Genomic DNA, 19,196 nt, shown 5'->3' on the forward strand with positions numbered 1-19,196 from the left:
TTCAGGTGGTCAGTTGTAGAGTTTATGAGAAGCTTCAAGGCTTTATTTAAGTTAGAGTAAATGGGAAAGAGGAATATTTACCAATAAAAGCAGCCTATGGTAAGTGTGTGATGTCAGTCTGGCTGATCTAACTAATACCGTAATGTGTGATGTTAGTCTGACTGATCTAACTAATACCGTAATGTGTGATGTCAGTCTGGCTGATCTAACTAATACCATAATGTGTGATGTTAGTCTGACTGATCTAACTAATACCATAATGTGTGATGTCAGTCTGACTGATGTAACTAATACCATAATGTGTGATGTCAGTCTGACTGATGTAACTAATACCATAATATGTGATGGCACTAATGTTGAATAACATTCAGACCTGTAATATAATTTTTAGCTGAACAGTAACTTGCATACAGGTGCTCCTTGACTTACAATGGTTTGACTTATATTTTGACTTGACAATGGTGCAGTAGTAATTACTTTAGAAATAAATCTTAAGATAATTAGCCAGCATGAAGGCAGCAAGTCCATAGCTTGTAATTATTTATTTACTTTTCAATACTGGTATTTAGTAAGTTACAGTAATTATTTATTTACTTATTCAGTGACAGTACATGTAGTTATTTATTTGCTTATTTATTTAGCAAGCATGCATGAGTGTGTTAGAAGTGAATGGAGGTGAATGGTTTTTGAGACCTGATGAGCTGTTGGAGTGTGAGCTGGGTAATATTTTGTGAAGGGATTCAGGGAAACTGGTTAGCCAGACTTGAGTCCTGGAAATGGGAAGTACAATGCCTGCACTTTAAAGGAGGGGTTTGGGATATTGGCAGTTTGGAGGGACGTCTAAACCGTCATATCTGAGCACCTCTACAGAGACAGTGATTATGGATGAGTGATGGTAAAAGTGTTGAATGATGATGAAAGTTTTTTTGGGGGGGCTTTTCTTTCTTTTTGGGTCACCCTGCCTCGGTGGGAGATGGCCAACGTGTTGGAAAAAAAAATTATATTCATATTCAACCTATGATGGGTTTGTCAGAATGTAATCCTGTTGTAAGTCAAGGAGCACCTATGCTTTATATAAGTTATCAAAATTAGGCTTTTTCTTTTCCAGAGTAACAAGATTCACCATGATCAAGTGTGCTTTATTCTTCACATTTGGAATCGTGTGCTTTGTCACAGGAACTTACGCCAGCATTGAAGCTATAGTTGAATACTTCAAGCATTCTGCAGACCCTCTACCTGGGGTAATTTGCTAAAAATAATTATATGTATGTTGCATCTGTCCACTTAAGTGTTCCATACACAACTTTTATTTTGAGGTTAATTATTTTTTAAGGTACTGAAATGAATATAGACCAAATAATACACTTTTGTAGGTCTACTGTGAGAATTTGAATGACTATTTCTTGATTTTGATAAGAACAATCGATGTGGATTTTTGTCTTCATCAGTTTTTAAAAACTTAAAAGTTCAATACAGCAAGGAATAAAATGCAAAATATTTCAGATTCAAATACAAAAAGGAAATAATATTTTTTTACGTAATAGTTTCTAACAGTGTTTGTAGTTACATCTGTATAATTTTTAATCTGGATCACAGAAATTTATCAAACTAGTCTCTTAAATTTTATTTATTTGTTAGCATACTGATAGATAATTAGGACCCCAATAATTGTGGTGCCTTGGTGCAGAATAAATAATATTGGGAGAATTGCCAACAATATGTTAGGTAAAAGGACACAAGTGTAATTAATGTGGCATTTTATTGTGGCAACGTTTTGCTCTCCAGAAGCGTCGTCAAGCTGTCAAAGCTCCTGGAGAGTAAAACGTTGCCATGATAAAATGTCGTATTAGGCGCACTTGTGTTTTTTTTTACCTGACAATAACTTTATTATTTAAACTTCCAGCATTTCCAAGTACCATTAATATATAGAGTCAATAGCCTGGTTGATCAGTTCATTCACTGGGAGGCCTGGTCTGGGACCAGGTTATGGAGTCATTCACTGGGAGACCTGGTCTGGGACCAGGTTATGCAGTCATTCACTGGGAGGCCTGGTCTGGGACCAGGTCATGGAGTCATTCACTGGGAGGCCTGGTCTGGGACCAGGTCATGGAGTCACTCACTGGGAGGCCTGGTCTGGGACCAGGTCATGGAGTCACTCACTGGGAGGCCTGGTCTAGGACCAGGTCATGGAGTCACTCACTGGGAGGCCTGGTCTGGGACCACGTCATGGAGTCATTGACCCCCAGAGCACTCCCTGGGTAGACGCCAAGTAAATAACCTTGAGAAAATCGTTTGTGATTTGAAACGTTCCCGTCTTGCAAATCAGTTCATTTTATACTGTTTATATTACATATACAACATTTATATATTGGTATATTGCTTTGTACAATCAGATAGTTGATAATTTTATACATTTTCATAAAGAATGGATCCTACTTTTAGTGTAAATTTTGTACATAAGTCACTTTCATTTGTATAGGTAAACTCTAAATTCAATCAGTAAAGAAATATTTTCATTTCAGTTTACACCGACCATCCGACTTACGACCGAGTTCGGTTCCGAGAAACCGGTCGTAAGTCGAACTTTACTACTGAATATCAACATAAAATTTTTGTAATGACTTTATTTTATTGTTTTATTTTGGTATTTCATGTTTTACTTTACTTTTTATGCTGTTAGTACTGTATTTTATACTGTAAGGTTTAGGATAAACACTGTGTACAACACAAATAGTTGTTTATTTCCCAGAAATTTGGCATAAAAAACACGGTCGTAAGTCGAGTCGTCGTATGTCGAGCAGGTCGTAAGTTGGATGGTAGGTGTACATATTTATATTTCAGTATGTACTGTATGTTTTCGTTTTTTCAGTCATCTGCCTTTGTGAGAAACCTGTTAAAATATGTATGTATATACTGTATGTATGTATATACTGTATGTATGTACTCTCAATTTTTATAATGTATGATATACATATAGTTACTTTAATATTACTTGATACAAATATTTAATATTGTCAACAGTCGTTATCTGTTACTGTAGCTTCATTATTTGAAGTTTTGTAACATATTAAGACACTATTATACCAACTTTTTTTATATGAAAAAACAATATTTAACCGAGTGATTTGATCACATATATAATGCAGACAAATAATTAAGCCTTAACCCGTAAACGGTCCAAACGTATATATACGTTTTTTCAACATTTGAAAGTTTGTAAAAAAAAATAGATCTTTTTGTTTTTTTACATTTGAAAATGTGTAAAAAAACTTTGATCTACTTTTTTTTTGTTGTTATATTTGAAAATATGTAAAAAAAAACGTAGATCTACTTTTATAGCACTACACGTGTGAACGTAGATCTGCTTGGACCGTTTACGGGTTAAACTGTCCAAACAGATCTATGTTCACATGTGTAGTGCTCCAAAAGTAGATCTACGTTTTTTTTACATACAGTGGTCCCTCGTTGTTCGTAATTAATCCGTTCCTGGAGCCATTACTATAAACGAAATTTACGATTTACGAATCAATTTTCCCCATAAGAAATAATGTAAATACAATTAATCCGTTCCTGACACCCAGAAGTATTAAAACAAAAAAATTTTTTAACATGAAATATAGATGTAGTACATAAACAATACAATGGGAAATGATGAATGAAACATTAACAGCATAACACTTACCTTTATTGGAGATTCTTCTTAGTGTATGGGAGACTGGAGGAGGAGAGAGATTGGATTGTTTACAGTTTGGAAGGGGAATCCCCTTCCATCAACACCTCAGGTACCATTTGCTTTTCTGGGGTTGCTTCTCTTCTCTGTTTCTTAATGCCACTAGGACCACCTTGAGAGTCACTGGAGTCCTGTCTCGCAAAATAACTGTGGAGAGAGCTCTGTTTCTGGCATCTCTTTAACACTTCCCTAAAATGGCCCAAGACTTTGTCACTGTACATGTTGCCAACCTGGCTTGCAACAACCTTGTTAGGGTGATGTTTCTCCATAAAGCTTTCCATCTTACCCCACATAGTAAAAATCTCTTTAATTTCTGAAGAAGGCACCTTCTTCCATCTCTCTTCCTCCTTCTCTGCAGCAAGATTCTGAGCTGTGATGTGTTGCTCTTCCTGCTGAAGCTCTTGCAGCTCCTCAGTGGTGAGCTCTTCATTGTGGTCTTCCACCAATTCTTCCACATCCTACTAACTCACATCCAACCCCATGGAACTCCCCAGTGCCACAATTGATTTTACAACAGACATAGGCTCATTAGGGTCAGTCCCAAATTCTTCAAAATCCCTCTTGTCAACACAATCTGGCCACAATTTTCTCCAGGCAGAGTTCAAAGTCCTGGTAGTCACTCCCTCCCAAGCCATACCTATAAGGGTTATGCAGTGGAGGATGCTGAAGTGTTCTCTCCAAAATTCCCTTAGGGTCAAGTGAGTGTCTGTGGTCACAGTCAAGCACCTGTGAAACATTGCTTTTGTGTAGAGTTTTTTAAAGTTTGCAATAACCTGCTGGTCCATGGGTTGGAGGAGAAGAGTGGTATACGGGGGCAAAAACTTTACTGTGATGAACCCAAACTCCTCGAAAATTAGGTCATCCAAGTTTGGAGGATGAGCAGGTGCATTGTCCATTACTAGCAGGCACTTGAGATCCAATTTCTTTTCCAGGAGATACTCCTTCACACTAGGGCCAAACACTTCATTGAACCACTCGACGAAAATTTCCCTCGTGACCCATGCCTTACTATTAGATTTCCAAAACACACACAATTTACTCTTCATAACATTGTTTTTCCTGAACACACTGGGATGTTCAGAATGGTACACTAGTAATGGCTTCACTTTGAAATCCCCACTAGCATTAGCACAGAACATTAGCGTCAGCCTGTCTTTCATAGGCTTGTGTCCTGGCATTGCCTTTTCCTCTTGTGTAATGAAGGTCCTCTTTGGCATTTTCTTCCAAAAGAGGCCTGTTTTGTCACAATTGAACACTTGTTCAGGTTTCAGTCCTTCAGCCTCTATGTACTCCTGGAATTCATGCACATATTTTTCAGCCGCCTTGTGGTCCGAACTGGCAGCCTCACCATGCCTTACCACACTGTGTATGCCAGTACGGTTCTTAAATCTCTCAAACCAGCCTTTGCTGGCCTTAAATTCACCCACTTCACCACTATTTGCAGGCAATTTCTTTACCAAATCTTCATGCAACTGCCTAGCCTTTTCACAAATAAACGAAGTCATAAGAGTATCTCCTGCTAATTGTTTCTCATTTATCCACACCAATAATAACTTCTCAACCTCTTCCAGTACTGGTGATCTCATTTTTGTCAGCATAGTTACTCCCTTTGCAACAACAGCATCCTTTATTTCATTTTTCTTGGTCACTATGGAACATAAGGTTGTGTAGGGTTTCTTATACATCCTGGACAGTTCGGCCACACCTGTACCACTTTCATATTGTTCAATGATGGTTTTCTTAAATTCAATCGTATTTCTCACCTTCTTCACCACAGGCTTGGCACTAGGAGCTTTCTTTGGAGCCATGGTAGCTTATTTAGTACTTGCAAGCACTAAAATATATGGAATATTATGAAATATTTCGCTGGAGCACGTGAGGGGACCTTCGCTCACTGGTAAACAATGCCAGACTGGCTGCCGCCCCGGCTCACGCCGTGGGTACGCGTCCCGGACGAACTACGACTCGCGAGTCAACCTATGAAAAGCGAGTCCATGTTTATACGAAAATACCCCCATGATTGGCGAATTTTACGATTGCCGGGAACTACGAAAAGCGGGGGACCACTGTATTTTCAAATATAACAAGAAAAAAGACATAGATCAAAGTTTTTTATACATTTTCAAATGTAAAAAAAAAAAATCTGCTTTTTTTACATATTTTCAAATGTTGAAAAAAATGTAGATCTACGTTTGGACAGTTTAAGGGTTAATATCAAAGTGAGTTTTTTAAAGCTTATTAATCAAAATTCTTATTTTTATCAGTATAAGTGTTTTAGTGATTTGTTATTTTTAACACAGTGGACCCCTGCTTAACGATCACCTCCTAATGTGACCAATTATGTAAGTGTATTTATATAAGTGCATTTGTACGTGTATGTTTGGGGGTCTGAAATGGACTAATCTACTTCACAATATTCCTTATGGGAACAAATTCGGTCAGTACTGGCACCTGAACATACTTCTGTAATGAAAAAATATCGTTAATCGGGGGTCCACTGTACATGTACAGTGGACCCCCGCCTTACGATCAGTTCCCAATGCGACCAATTATGTAAGTGTATTTATGTAAGTGCGTTTGTATGTGTATTTTTGGGGGTCTGAAACAGACTAATCTAATTTACAATATTCCTTATGGGAACAAATTCGTTCGGTAACAGCACCTGAACATACTTCTGGAATGAAATTATATTGTAAGGCGGGGGTCCTCTGTACAGTGGACCCTCGACATTCGATACTAATCCGTTCCTGAGAGCTATCGAATGTCAAAAATATCGAAAGTCGAATTAATTTTCCCCATAAGAAATAATGGAAATCAAATTAATCCGTGCAAGACATGCAAAAGTATGAAAAAAGAAAAATTTACCACATGAAATATTAAGTTTAATGCAATAGAATAATTACAATAACAACAATAACAATAGAATAATTGACACTTCCCTTTAATAAAGATCTGGTGATGATTGATGGGATGAGAGGAGGGGAGAGTGTGGATGGTGTTAGTGTTTAGAAGGGGAATCCCCTTCCATTAGGACTTGAACTGGCAGCCTCACCATGCTTTACCACACTGTGTATGCCACTACGATTCTTAAATCTTTCAAACCAACCTTTGCTGGCCTTAAATTCACTCACATCACCACTAGTTGCAGGCCCATGGTTACTTATTTTGCAGAAACAAGCACCAAAAACAGTGATAATATGGAATGTACTGAATGTATCCTTAGATGCGCGCACACTGGCTGGCTTGTAAACACTGGCACACACGGTGCAGTTCAGGCCACATGTGGACACGTCTCGTACGAATCGTATCGAATGTCGGGTTTTCCATCGAATGTTGAGGCGAAATTTTTGCGTTAAAATTCATTGAATGTCGGATTTATCGAATGTCGATGCCATCGAATGTCGGGGGTCCACTGTATTATAAAAGGTATACAGTACTGTATACAGTGATGTATAAGTGACATCATTTTAATGAGCAATAGCTAGTATGTAAATACAAAATTGACAATGTTTTTCAAACATTTTCCTAATACAGTGGTACCTCAGGATACGAAATTAATTACAGTGGACCCCCGCATAACGATGGCATCACATAGCGATTTTTCCGCATACCGATTACTTTTATCGCAAAATTTTTGCCGCGCATACCGATTAAAAACCCGCTTACCGATTTTCGTCCGAGACGCGTCCAATGTGCCCTCAGCCAGCCTCACATGTGCCAGCCGTCCCATTGTTTACCAGCCAGCCTCCGCGGTAACATCCAAGCATACACTCGGAATATTTCGTATTATTACAGTATTTTCGGTGCTGTTTCTGGAAAATAAGTGACCATGGGCCCCAAGAAAGCTTCTAGTGCCAACCCTACACCTCAAAGGGTAAGAATTACTATAGAAATGAAGAAAGAGATAATTGATAAGTATGAAAGTGGAGTGCGTATAGCCGACCTAGTCAAGCTGTACAAGAAACCCCAATCAACCATCGCTACTATTGTGGGCACCAGAAAGACAATCAAGGAAGCTGTTCTTGCCAAAGGTTCAACTGTGTTTTCGAAACAAAGATCGCAAGTGATGGAAGATGTTGAGAGACTCTTATTGGTGTGGATAAATGAAAAACAGATAGCAGGAGATAGCGTCTCTCAAGCGATCATATGTGAAAAGGCTAGGAAGTTGCATGAGGATTTAATTAAAAAAATGCCTGCAACTAGTGATGATGTGAGTGAATTTAAGGCCAGCAAAGGTTGGTTTGAGAGATTTAAGAAGCGTAGTGGCATCCATAGTGTGATAAGGCATGGTGAGGCTGCCAGTTCGGACCACAAAGCGGCTGAAAAATATGTGCAGGAATTCAAGGAGTACATAGAAACTGAAGGACTGAAACCTGAACAAGTGTTTAATTGTGATGAAACAGGCCTGTTCTGGAAGAAAATGCCAAGCAGGACCTACATTACTCAGGAGGAAAAGGCACTCCCAGGACATAAGCCTATGAAAGACAGGCTTACTTTGTTGATGTGTGCCAATGCTACTGGTGATTGCAAAGTGAAGCCTTTATTAGTGTATCACTCTGAAACTCCCAGAGCGTTCAGGCAAAAGAATGTCCTCAAGGATAATTTGTGTGTGCTGTGGAGGGCAAACAGTAAGGCATGGGTCACTAGGGAATTTTTCTATAACTGGTTACACCATGCATTTGCCCCCAATGTGAAAGATTACCTAACTGAAAAGAAATTAGAACTTAAGTGCCTCCTGGTGTTAGACAATGCCCCTGGTCATCCTACAGACGTGGCAGAGCGACTTTATGGGGACATGAGCTTCATTAAGGTGAAGTTTTTGCCTCCTAATACCACTCCTCTCCTGCAGCCCATGGACCAGCAGGTTATTTCCAACTTCAAGAAACTGTACACAAAAGCTCTGTTTGAAAGGTGCTTTGTAATGACCTCAGAAACTCAACTGACTATAAGAGAGTTTTGGAGAGATCACTTTAATATCCTCAATTGTGTAAACCTTATAGGTAAGGCTTGGGAGGAAGTGACTAAGAGGACCTTGAACTCTGCTTGGAAGAAACTGTGGCCAGAATGTGTAGACAAAAGGGATTTTGAAGGGTTTGAGGCTAACCCTGAGATGATTATGCCAGTTGAGGAATCCATTGTGGCATTGGGAAAGTCCTTGGGGTTGGAGGTTAGTGGGGAGGATGTGGAAGAGTTGGTGGAGGAGGACAATGAAGAACTAACCACTGATGAGCTGATAGATCAACTTCAAGAGCAAGAGGCCAGACCTGGGGAAACTGGTTCAGAGGAGGGGACAGAGAAATTGAAGAAGTTGCCTACTACAAAGATAAAGGAAATCTGTGCTAAGTGGCTTGAAGTGCAAACCTTCATGGATGAAAATCACCCTCACACAGCTATTGCAAGCCGTGCTGGTGATTATTACACTGACAATGTTGTGAAACACTTTAGGCAAGTCATAAAGGAACGAGAGGTACAGGCCACTATGGACAGATATCTTGTGCGAAAGAAGTCCAGTGACTCTGAAGCTGGCCCTAGTGGCATTAAAAAAAGAAGGGAAGTAACCCCAGAAAAGGACTTACTACCTCAAGTCCTAATGGAAGGGGATTCCCCTTCTAAACACTAACACTCTCTCTCCCCTTCTCCCATCCCATCAATCATCACCAGATCTTCAATAAAAGTAAGTGTCATTTAATTGTGCATGCCTTTTTCAGTTTGTGTGTATTAAAATTAACATTTCATGTGGTAAAAAAAAATTTTTTTCATACTTTTGGGCGTCTTGCACGGATTAATTTTATTTCCATTATTTCTTATGGGGAAAATTCATTCGCATAACGATTATTTCGCATAACGATGAGCCCTCTTGCACGGATTAAAATCGTTAACCGGGGGTCCACTGTAGTTCCAGAAGACTGCTCCAGTGCCGATACCGAACGAATTTGTTCCCATAAGGTATAATGTACATTAGATTAATCTGTTTCAGACCCCCAAAAATACACTTAAAAAATCACTTACATAAATGTTCAAATTTTGAACAGTTCGTATCCCGAGGTACCACTGTACAGTACAGTGGACCCCCGCAAAACGATCAGCTCCCAACTCGACCAATTATGTAAGTGTATTTTTGTAAGTGCTTTTGTAGGTGTATTTTTGGGGGTCTGAAACGGACTAATCTAATTCACAATATCTCTTATGGGAACAAATTCGGTCTATAACGGCACCCAAACAGACTTCTGGATTGAAATAATATCGTTATCCGGGGGTCCACTGTATTATGTCAGTTTGAATTATTCAAATTCTATAAAATTTGGGAAACATATTTTAAATTTACATTGAATAAAACTTTGAATTGTCCAAATAAAAGCAACACTTATAAATTTCTGTCTAAAATTCAGAATTAGAGAGAATTTCATATGATTTATATTTTTGAAATCTTTCTGTAATTTGAATTTTCCTGCACATCATTATTATAAATAAGTGATATTAATGTACTACTGTCGGGTCTTAAGTTTCACATCACACATTTGCCTTTACATTATTTACTGATCTTCATTTCAGTTCTACAAATTAAATTTTAAAGAATCCTCAACCTGCATTATTTAGTACTGTACACTAAGTACAGTGGACCCCCAGTTTACGATATTATTTCATTCCAGAAGTATGTTCAGGTGCCAGTACTGACCGAATTTGTTCCCATAAGGAATATTGTGAATTAGATTAGTCCATTTCAGACCCCCAAACATACACATACAAACGCACTTACATAAATGCACTTACATAATTGGTCGCATTGGGAGCTGATCGTAAAGTGGGGGTCCACTGTATTTTCAACAAGTACACTCATCCCTTTATTTGCACAGTAGATGAGTTCCAGAATACTGCATTACAAGGTGATAATGTCCTAATCATAAATACTTTAGGATGTGCATGATTGAACACTCAGGCACTTGTATTGGCTGGGAAGCCAGTTTCCTCTCGAGAACTGTTTTGATATCTGCTAGTAACAGGTATTGTGTGTTTGCAAATGCCAACAAATACCTAATGAAATACACTGGCCACTTCATTAGGTATACCATTCTAGTACTGGGTAGGGACATCCCTTTGCCTCCAGAACAGCCAGAATTCTTGGTGTCATGATTGAACAAAGTGCTGGAAACATTTCTTAAGAGTTCCTGGTCCATGTTGACATGATAGCATCATGTTGCTGCACACTCATGCTGTGAATCTCCTGTTTCACTGCATCCCAAGGTTTACACCATATTCTGATCCTACCTCTGCATGTTGCAACAGAAATTGCAATTCATATGACCAGGCAATGTTTTTCCAGTCTTGAACTGCTTCAGTCTTCTATTTTTGGCTGACAGGAGTGGAACTTGATGTGGTGTTTTGCTACTGTAGCCCATCCACTTCAAGGTTTGACATGTTGTGCATTCAAATGCTCTTCAGCATACTGCTGTTGTAACATGAGGTTATTTGAGCTGCTGTCACCTTGTCAGCTTGAAACAGTCTGGTCATTTTCCTCTGACCCCTCATTAAGACATATTCACCCACAGAACTGCTCACTGAATGTTTTGTGGTTCACACCATCTTTTTGTAAACTCTAGAGACTGTTGTACATGAAAATTCTAGATCAGCAGTTTTTGAGATACTCAGACCACACCATCTGTCTGGCACCAACAATCATTCCACAGTCACGAGCCACTTCGATCACATTTCTTCCCCATTCTGAGGTTCAGGCTGAACAACAAATGATCCTTTAGATGATGTCTGCGCTTTTAGCCATTGAGGTGCTGCCACATGATTGGCTGATTAGATATGTGTATTAAAGACAAGGGAAACCGGTTATTTTTATATAGCCGGACTTGAGTCCTGTAAATGGGAAGTACAATGCCGGCACTCTAAAGGAGGGGTTCGGGATATTAGCAGATTGGAGGAATATGTTGTGTATCTTTATACGTATATGCTTCTAAACTGTTGTGTTCTGAGCACCTCTGCAAAAACAGTGATTATGTGTGAGTGAGGTGAAAGTGCTGAATGATGATGAAAGTATTTTCTTTTTGGGGATTTTCTTTCTTTTTGGGTCACCCTGCCTCGGTGGGAGACGGCCGACTTGTTGAAAAAAAAAAATACAGGTGTACCTAATAAAGTGGCCACTGAGTGTATATTGCATCAGTTTGAGTCTACTGTGTCATAGTTAAGCCTTTTACACACTACCTGGGTGTCCTAGGAGCAAGGTGCAAGAATGTTACTATACACCTTCATGTTGTCAGAGATGTAGAATTTATTATAGTCATAATAGTGTAATATCAGTTTGTGAAAGGATATATTTTTCACATAAAGTTGGGTATCATTAGTTCCAGTAGTTGGAAATTTGATATACATGTATTATAAAACTGCATAGAAGTTCTGACACCTCAGAGACTAATTACATAGTGACCAAGACTCACGAAATCATAATGACATGATTGCAAACAAACCATACCACAGGCGGGATTTGAACCCACGGTCAGAGAGTCTCAAAACTCCAGACCGTCGTGTGGCTAACGCGACGGTCTGGAGTTTTGAGAATCTCTGACCACGGGTTCAAATCCCGCCTGTGGTATGGTTAGAGTGACCAAATTAAGACTAAGACCCTTCAAGGCAGGCACTTTGAGGCTAATGAAATTCTCTTGACCTGAGGAATTTGAGTTATGTTCATGTTTCTCAGCTGAAATATAGTTAACTTTCATTTGCCAAGTACTGTATGACCCCAGCAAGTTCAGCACTTCCTCATAAATATAATAATTAGGATAAAAGGTTTATTGTGGCTTATGAAGAAGCTTTGGATGTAGAGTTCTGGAAGTAGGTAGTATAAAAGCTTCAATTTAGTAAGGCACAAAAAGGCCCAGTACCCTGACCATTATGCAAATAAGCTGCTCATAGGAGAATGGGTTTAGTGCTCCCCATGTTAATAACAATAAAAATGCTCATAGGACAATTATTATTTTTTCTAACACATCAGCCATTTCCTACTGAAGCTAAGTAATGGTCCAAGTTGGACCAAAATGTCGTCATAAGTTTTTTCTCCTACGTGGGTTATTAGTATAGAAGAATAACTGGAGAGAGCAGGTGGCTAGAGAAGAGGGTGTTTTGCTGTGATAATAATTGACAGTTCTGTAACCAACACACCTTAACCCTTAAACTGTCCAAACGTAGTTCTAAGTTTTTTCAACATTTGAAAGTATGTAAAAAAACGTAGATCTTTTTTTTCTTTACATTTGAAAACGTGTAAATAAAACTTTGATCTACCTTTTTTTTTTTTTGTTATTGAAAATATGTAAAAAAACGTAAATCTACTTTTGGAGCACTACGCATGTGAACGTAAATTTGTTAAGACAGTTTAAGGTTTAATGGTTATTTCTGGATTAGGTGACCCAGCGACTTTATTCCCTGCCTTGGTGGGAAATGGTTGACGTGTTGAAAAAAAAATGTAAAATGCGTTAAATTTATGGAGAAGCACCAAACCCATGTGGGTCATACATCTCCTGGGGAGTAGGCAGTAATTGGTACTTAATTGAAAAAAGGGAACCTCTGGTTCCTCACATCAAGAACCCTTCACAGGAATCAAGGTAGCTGACTTGAAGGGAGTGAAAAGTGGAGTACCTGCACTCCAAGTGATAGGTCGAGTTTTTAGTTTGGTGAATTTTATGAAGCCTGATGTCTGCACTTTTCAGGCAATCGACTAGAACAAAAGCAATGGTGGATGTGTTTCCTTCTTAGGGTCACTCTACCTTGGTCTGAAATTATTGATGTGTTAAACAAAAGATGTAGATTGGTATAGCATAATGTACGGTGTTGTACTGAATGATTGTTTTGACTTTTTTTTAATAATTTTTTTAATAATTAAATAAAAATTTAACCACTTTGTGTTAAGTGCATCTACATGTGTAACAAATATAAGACAGATTACAGGAGGTCTTCCACATTTGTGAGGGTTAGGGGATCAAGAACCTCACAATCTTGAAAATTCGCAAATGTTTGGTGCACGAAATAATGTAGGGAAATATAATAATACTGTACTGAAGTGTTCACGATTGTTTTGATGCGCAAATATATTGTAGGGAAATATAATAACAGTATTTACTTAGCCTAACAATACTGCTTCCTTAACCTATTGAACCACAAATAATCATAAAACATTGTAAAATATTGTATATACATGTTATGGCTTAATAACAAATAATGAACATTTGCATACGCAAATGTTCGAAGCTCGCTAAAGTGGAGGGTTAGCTGTATTATTATCTTTACCGGAAACTACTAATCCTGTAAGGGTTAGGGAAGGGTTGGGTGTAATCAAGTTTGATCCTAGATCCAATTCCTTGTATCTAGAGCACCTCTCCAGTATCCAGACATCCCTTTTTGAAGGAAAAAGTTGGATGAAATAAATAATAATCTTGTCAGACAGTTATGGATAATTGTATCATGGTCTTATAATAATTATCCTCCCTATATGGCTACTGTATTTATATAATGATTCCACTCATTCAGTAACCTTTTGTTATGTTTTATAGATGTTATTTTGTTAAAGGAATTCAGTTTGTACATTTTAATTTTTTAATTATGTTGTATTTATTACGTATTTTATTATATAAAAGTCTCAGAGTTTTCTTTCCCACTTATGTTCTTGCCATGTCGAATTTTGTGTTGTACAGACGAATTTGTAAGTTCCAATGAGTGTATCTCTTAGAGCAGCCAGCGGTCTACATTTTGGTCAGTGTATAGTATGTACAGATGTCCTGGGCTTTATGCCATAGATGTAGTCAATGCTCATGAGAACTAGTAACCTCAATCAGGTCATCACTTATGTTTTGTAAACCTCATGATCGTTTAAGTCAAATTTATAAAGAACATCGGGAATTATTTACTTGTAGAGATGGGCCATGACGTACTGTTGGAGTGTGATCAAGATAACATTTATGAAGGGATTCAGGGAAACTAGTTAGCCAAAACTGAGTCCTACAGGTGATAAATACAGTGTTACAGTGGAGGGGTGAGGATGTTGCAGTTTTGAGCACCATCTGTGATGCGAGCTGAATGATGTATGGGTTTCCTCTTATTTTTTAGGGGGGTGTCACCCTACCTCAGTAGATAGCCAGAATAAAATGGGTATCACAGAGAAATCCTCATGTAACAAACTGCATAACACAAGGGATTACTGTACTGAATATATACAGGGAACATTAAGACAAATATGTGTACAATACCAGCTTTAGAACTGAAGTTCAAGTCATGCATAATTTAATATGAGCTTATATAAAACTGCAGTGCTGTAGATATTGTAAATAAATGTTATCAGAAGTTAATAATAGTTGTGAGCTTAAGATATATACACGGTACTCTACAAAATATAACAAGTATTGGTCGTAGTACAGTGGACCCCCTGCCTAATGATATTATTTCAATCCAGAAGTCTGTTTGGGCGCCATTATAGACCGAATTTGTTCCCATAAGGAATACTGTGAATTAGATTAGTCCGTTTCAGACCCCCAAAAATACACCTACAAAAGCACTTACAAAAATACACTTACATAATTGATCGAGTTGGGAGCTGATCATTAAGCGGGGATCCACTGTATTAACATGTATTATATACAGGAAATATAGCATTCTTTGTCAAAAACTTTCAGAATTAGCCAAAGATGTGTGTGCATTGCTAGTGGTTTAGAACCTATTATTCCAAAATTATTTCATAGTTTTACTCATAATTTATTGTAAAACTATTTTCTGTAACTATAAATAACTTATTCTAAATATACAGTACTTTACTGTTGTTGTAATGTATGTTTGCATTTAGTGTTTGCAGTGAATGCGCGCCAGATCCTGGGTCGTGTTTATATTCTTTAATCTACTGGTGTGATAACTATTTAACCTCATGGGTTTTGCTGTACAATAAGATGTCAATAATTTGTTAAGATTTAAAACCCAGTAATTACAGTAATGGGTTTCAGATGTTGCCAAGAAAACTCTTGAAACCCATCAAATGTATATCAAAGATAATATTTAGATAGCTACAGTGAGCAAGAGACTGTAATGTTTGTGTAACTTTACCAATGTACAATAATTGTATTTCTTCTTCTTTCAACAAATCGGCCGTATCCCACTGAGGCGGGGTGACCCAAAAGGAAAAACTAGTTTCTCCTTTTAAATTTAATAATAGTATATACACCTAGGTAGTAGGTTGATAGACAGCAACTGCCCAGGGAGGTACTACCGTCCTGCCAAGTGAGTGTACAACGAAAGCCTGTAATTGTTTTACATGATGGTAGGATTGCTGGTGTCTTTTGTCTGTCTCATAAAAATGCAAGATTTCAGGTATGTCTTGTTACTTCTACTTACACTTAGGTCACACTACACATACATGTACAAGCATATATACACACACCCCTCTGGGTATTCTTCTATTTTCTTTCTAGTTCTTGTTCTTGTTTATTTCTTATCTCCATGGGGAAGTGGAACAGAATTCTTCCTCCGTAAGTCATGCATGTTGTAAGAGGCGACTAAAATACCGGGAGCAAGGGGCTAGTAACCCCTTCTCCTGTATGTATTACTAAATGTAAAAGGAGAAACTTTAGTTTTTCTTTTGGGGCCACCCTGCCTTGGTGGGATACAGCCAGTGTGTTGAAAAAAAAAATAGTATATACAGGAGAAGGGGTTACTAGCTTCTTGCTCCTGGCATTTTAGTTGCCTCTTGTGACACGCATGGCTTACAGAGGAAGAATTCTGTTCCACTTCCCCATGGAGATAAGAGGAAATAAACAAGAACAAGAACTAGAAAGAAAATAGAAGAAAACTCAGAGGGGTATTTATATATATGTTTGTACATGTATGTGTAGTGTGACCTAAGTGTAAGTAGAAGTAGCAAGATGTACCTGAAATGTTGCACGTTTATGAGACAGAAAAAAGACACCAGCAATCCTACCATCGTGTAAAACAATTACAGGCTTCCGTTTTACACTCACTTGGCAGGACGGTAGTACCTCCCTGGGCGGTTGCTGTCTACCAACCTACTACCTATTAATTTTGTAGTTATAATTGTTAAAATTATTTCCAGCATAGAGGATGAAGAGTTTTTCATGCTATTGGTTGGTAACTGGTAGCCGAGCACAGGCCAAACTGCTCAAAAGATTTTTAATTCTAAATAAAAGTACAATGCCTGTGCTCTGAAGGAGGGATGGAGATATGTTGCAGTTTTTAAACTGTAGTATCAGCACACCTTTGGCAGGACAGTAAGAGAGTGAGTGATGATTAAAGTGTTTCTTTTTTTCGGATCACCCTGCCTTGGTAGAAAATGGCCGCTGTGTTAACAAAAATAAGAAAATCTAGCAATATCCAGTGCTAGCACCACTTGGGAATTGTGCTACCACAAATTTGAGAAAAGTAAATACACTATTTGTAGCTTGTGTTATCAACGGCTCCTGACAACATGACTAGTTTCAAATTTAAAGACACTTATATTCAGAACACCAGATTATCGACATCCTCATGTACATACATTCTATTTCTTGAAGTTTGTCTTAACTACCATTCTACCACTATAGTGTGTTCTATTAACAACCCATCACAGTGAAGATATTTCTAATTATTTATGTGACTACTGGTTCAGTGTGCTTTACTTACAACCCACCACAATGAAGATACAGTGGACCCCTGGTTAATGATATTTTTTCATTCCAGAAGTATGTTTAGGTGCCAGTACTGACCGAATTTGTTCCCATAAGGAATATTGCGAAGTAGATTAGTCCATTTCAGACCCCCAAACATACACGTACAAACGCACTTACATAAATACACTTACATAATTGGTCGCATTGGGAGGTGATCGTTAAGCGGGGGTCCACTGTATTTCTAATTATTTATGTGACTACTGGTTCAGTGTGCTCTACTTACAAACCATCACAGTGAAGATATTTCTGATTATATATATATGCTTGTTAGGTTCAGTGTGTTCAAGTTAGATAAAATGATGTGCAACTAACATGACAATTTATTGTGGAGCCATTTCACTCTCCAGGATCTTTGTCAGGTGTTACAAAATATATAGGGACACACAAGGTTTATACAGAAAACAGTGTGGAGTGAAAAGGCATACCGTATTTTGCTGCTTATTAGACACATTTTTTCCATAAAATGTCTCCAAAAACCAGCCTGCATCCTATAAACTGAAGGTCAGTGACAGGAGCTATAAGTTTGGGGCGTGGGGTGGGTTGTAGCTCTCCCATTTACGTCTGATACTGAGCCACTGAAACTAAAAAAAGTCTTATAAGCCACAAAATATGGTAAGCACTGTAGTAGGCTAAGTGGCCCACACTGTTGGTAGTAGTAGTAGTAGTGGAGGTAACTGATGGTGACTATGTGATGGCAGGGTTTATTGTTTTGATGACAACAACACTTACTAATACTTCAGAGGTGACAAAGTTGCCTTTATTCTGTTTAATAGTGTTTGATATGACGATTAAAGATGATTCAAAGCATTTTTGTCTGCAAAAATTTAGTTGTTTAATCACAAGGCAGGCATTGTTAAATCTCATCAAATGATTGGTGGAATTCCTTTGTTGTACACATGCATTGCTCAAGTTATTGTTCCTGCACGTGTGTTCTTTTACCTAATATATTGTCAGTAATTCTGCCAAAATTATTACATCACTGTGTTCAATTTACAATTGTCACACTCAAGATATTTCTAATTATTTGTGACTAATTCAGTTCAATGTGTTCTACTCACTACCCTGAAACATGATGTTTCTAATGGTCCGAGTCAGACCAAAACATCGTCATAAGTTTGTCTCCTACATTCGGGTTATTTTGTACCGTTCCAATCACGGTATTATGCCTTTTTATTCTTCATGTCTATTAGTTATTTTTTTTTTTTTTTTTATTATCACACCGGCCGATTCCCACCAAGGCAGGGTGGCCCGAAAAAGAAAAACTTTCTCCATCATTCACTCCATCACTGTCTTGCCAGAAGGGTGCTTTACACTACAGTTTTTAAACTGCAACATTAACACCCCTCCTTCAGAGTGCAGGCACTGTACTTCCCATCTCCAGGACTCAAGTCCGGCCTGCCGGTTTCCCTGAATCCCTTCATAAATGTTACTTTGCTCACACTCCAACAGCACGTCAAGTATTAAAAACCATTTGTCTCCATTCACTCCTATCAAACACGCTCACGCATGCCTGCTGGAAGTCCAAGCCCCTCGCACACAAAACCTCCTTTACCCCCTCCCTCCAACCCTTCCTAGGCCGACCCCTACCCCGCCTTCCTTCCACTACAGACTGATACACTCTTGAAGTCATTCTGTTTCGCTCCATTCTCTCTACATGTCCGAACCACCTCAACAACCCTTCCTCAGCCCTCTGGACAACAGTTTTAGTAATCCCGCACCTCCTCCTAACTTCCAAACTACGAATTCTCTGCATTATATTCACACCA

The 19,196-nt window shown here is 38.3% G+C and overlaps 1 protein-coding gene across 2 annotated transcripts in view; it reads left to right on the forward strand.

Moving 5' to 3' along the window:
• LOC128701715 (proton-coupled amino acid transporter-like protein CG1139) overlaps positions 1–6,573 on the forward strand; it is a 72,717-nt gene extending 66,144 nt beyond the window's left edge. For both annotated transcript variants that reach the window (XM_053795582.2, XM_053795583.2), the window contains exon 10: positions 1,109–6,573. In XM_053795582.2, the coding sequence (XP_053651557.1) occupies positions 1,109–1,253 (145 nt within the window). In that variant the 3' untranslated portion in view covers positions 1,254–6,573. The remainder of the gene's footprint in view (positions 1–1,108) is intronic.
• The last annotated feature ends 12,623 nt before the right edge of the window (positions 6,574–19,196 follow it).

This window comes from Cherax quadricarinatus, chromosome 96 (assembly GCF_038502225.1).
Source record: "Cherax quadricarinatus isolate ZL_2023a chromosome 96, ASM3850222v1, whole genome shotgun sequence".
Taxonomy (NCBI): domain Eukaryota; kingdom Metazoa; phylum Arthropoda; class Malacostraca; order Decapoda; family Parastacidae; genus Cherax; species Cherax quadricarinatus.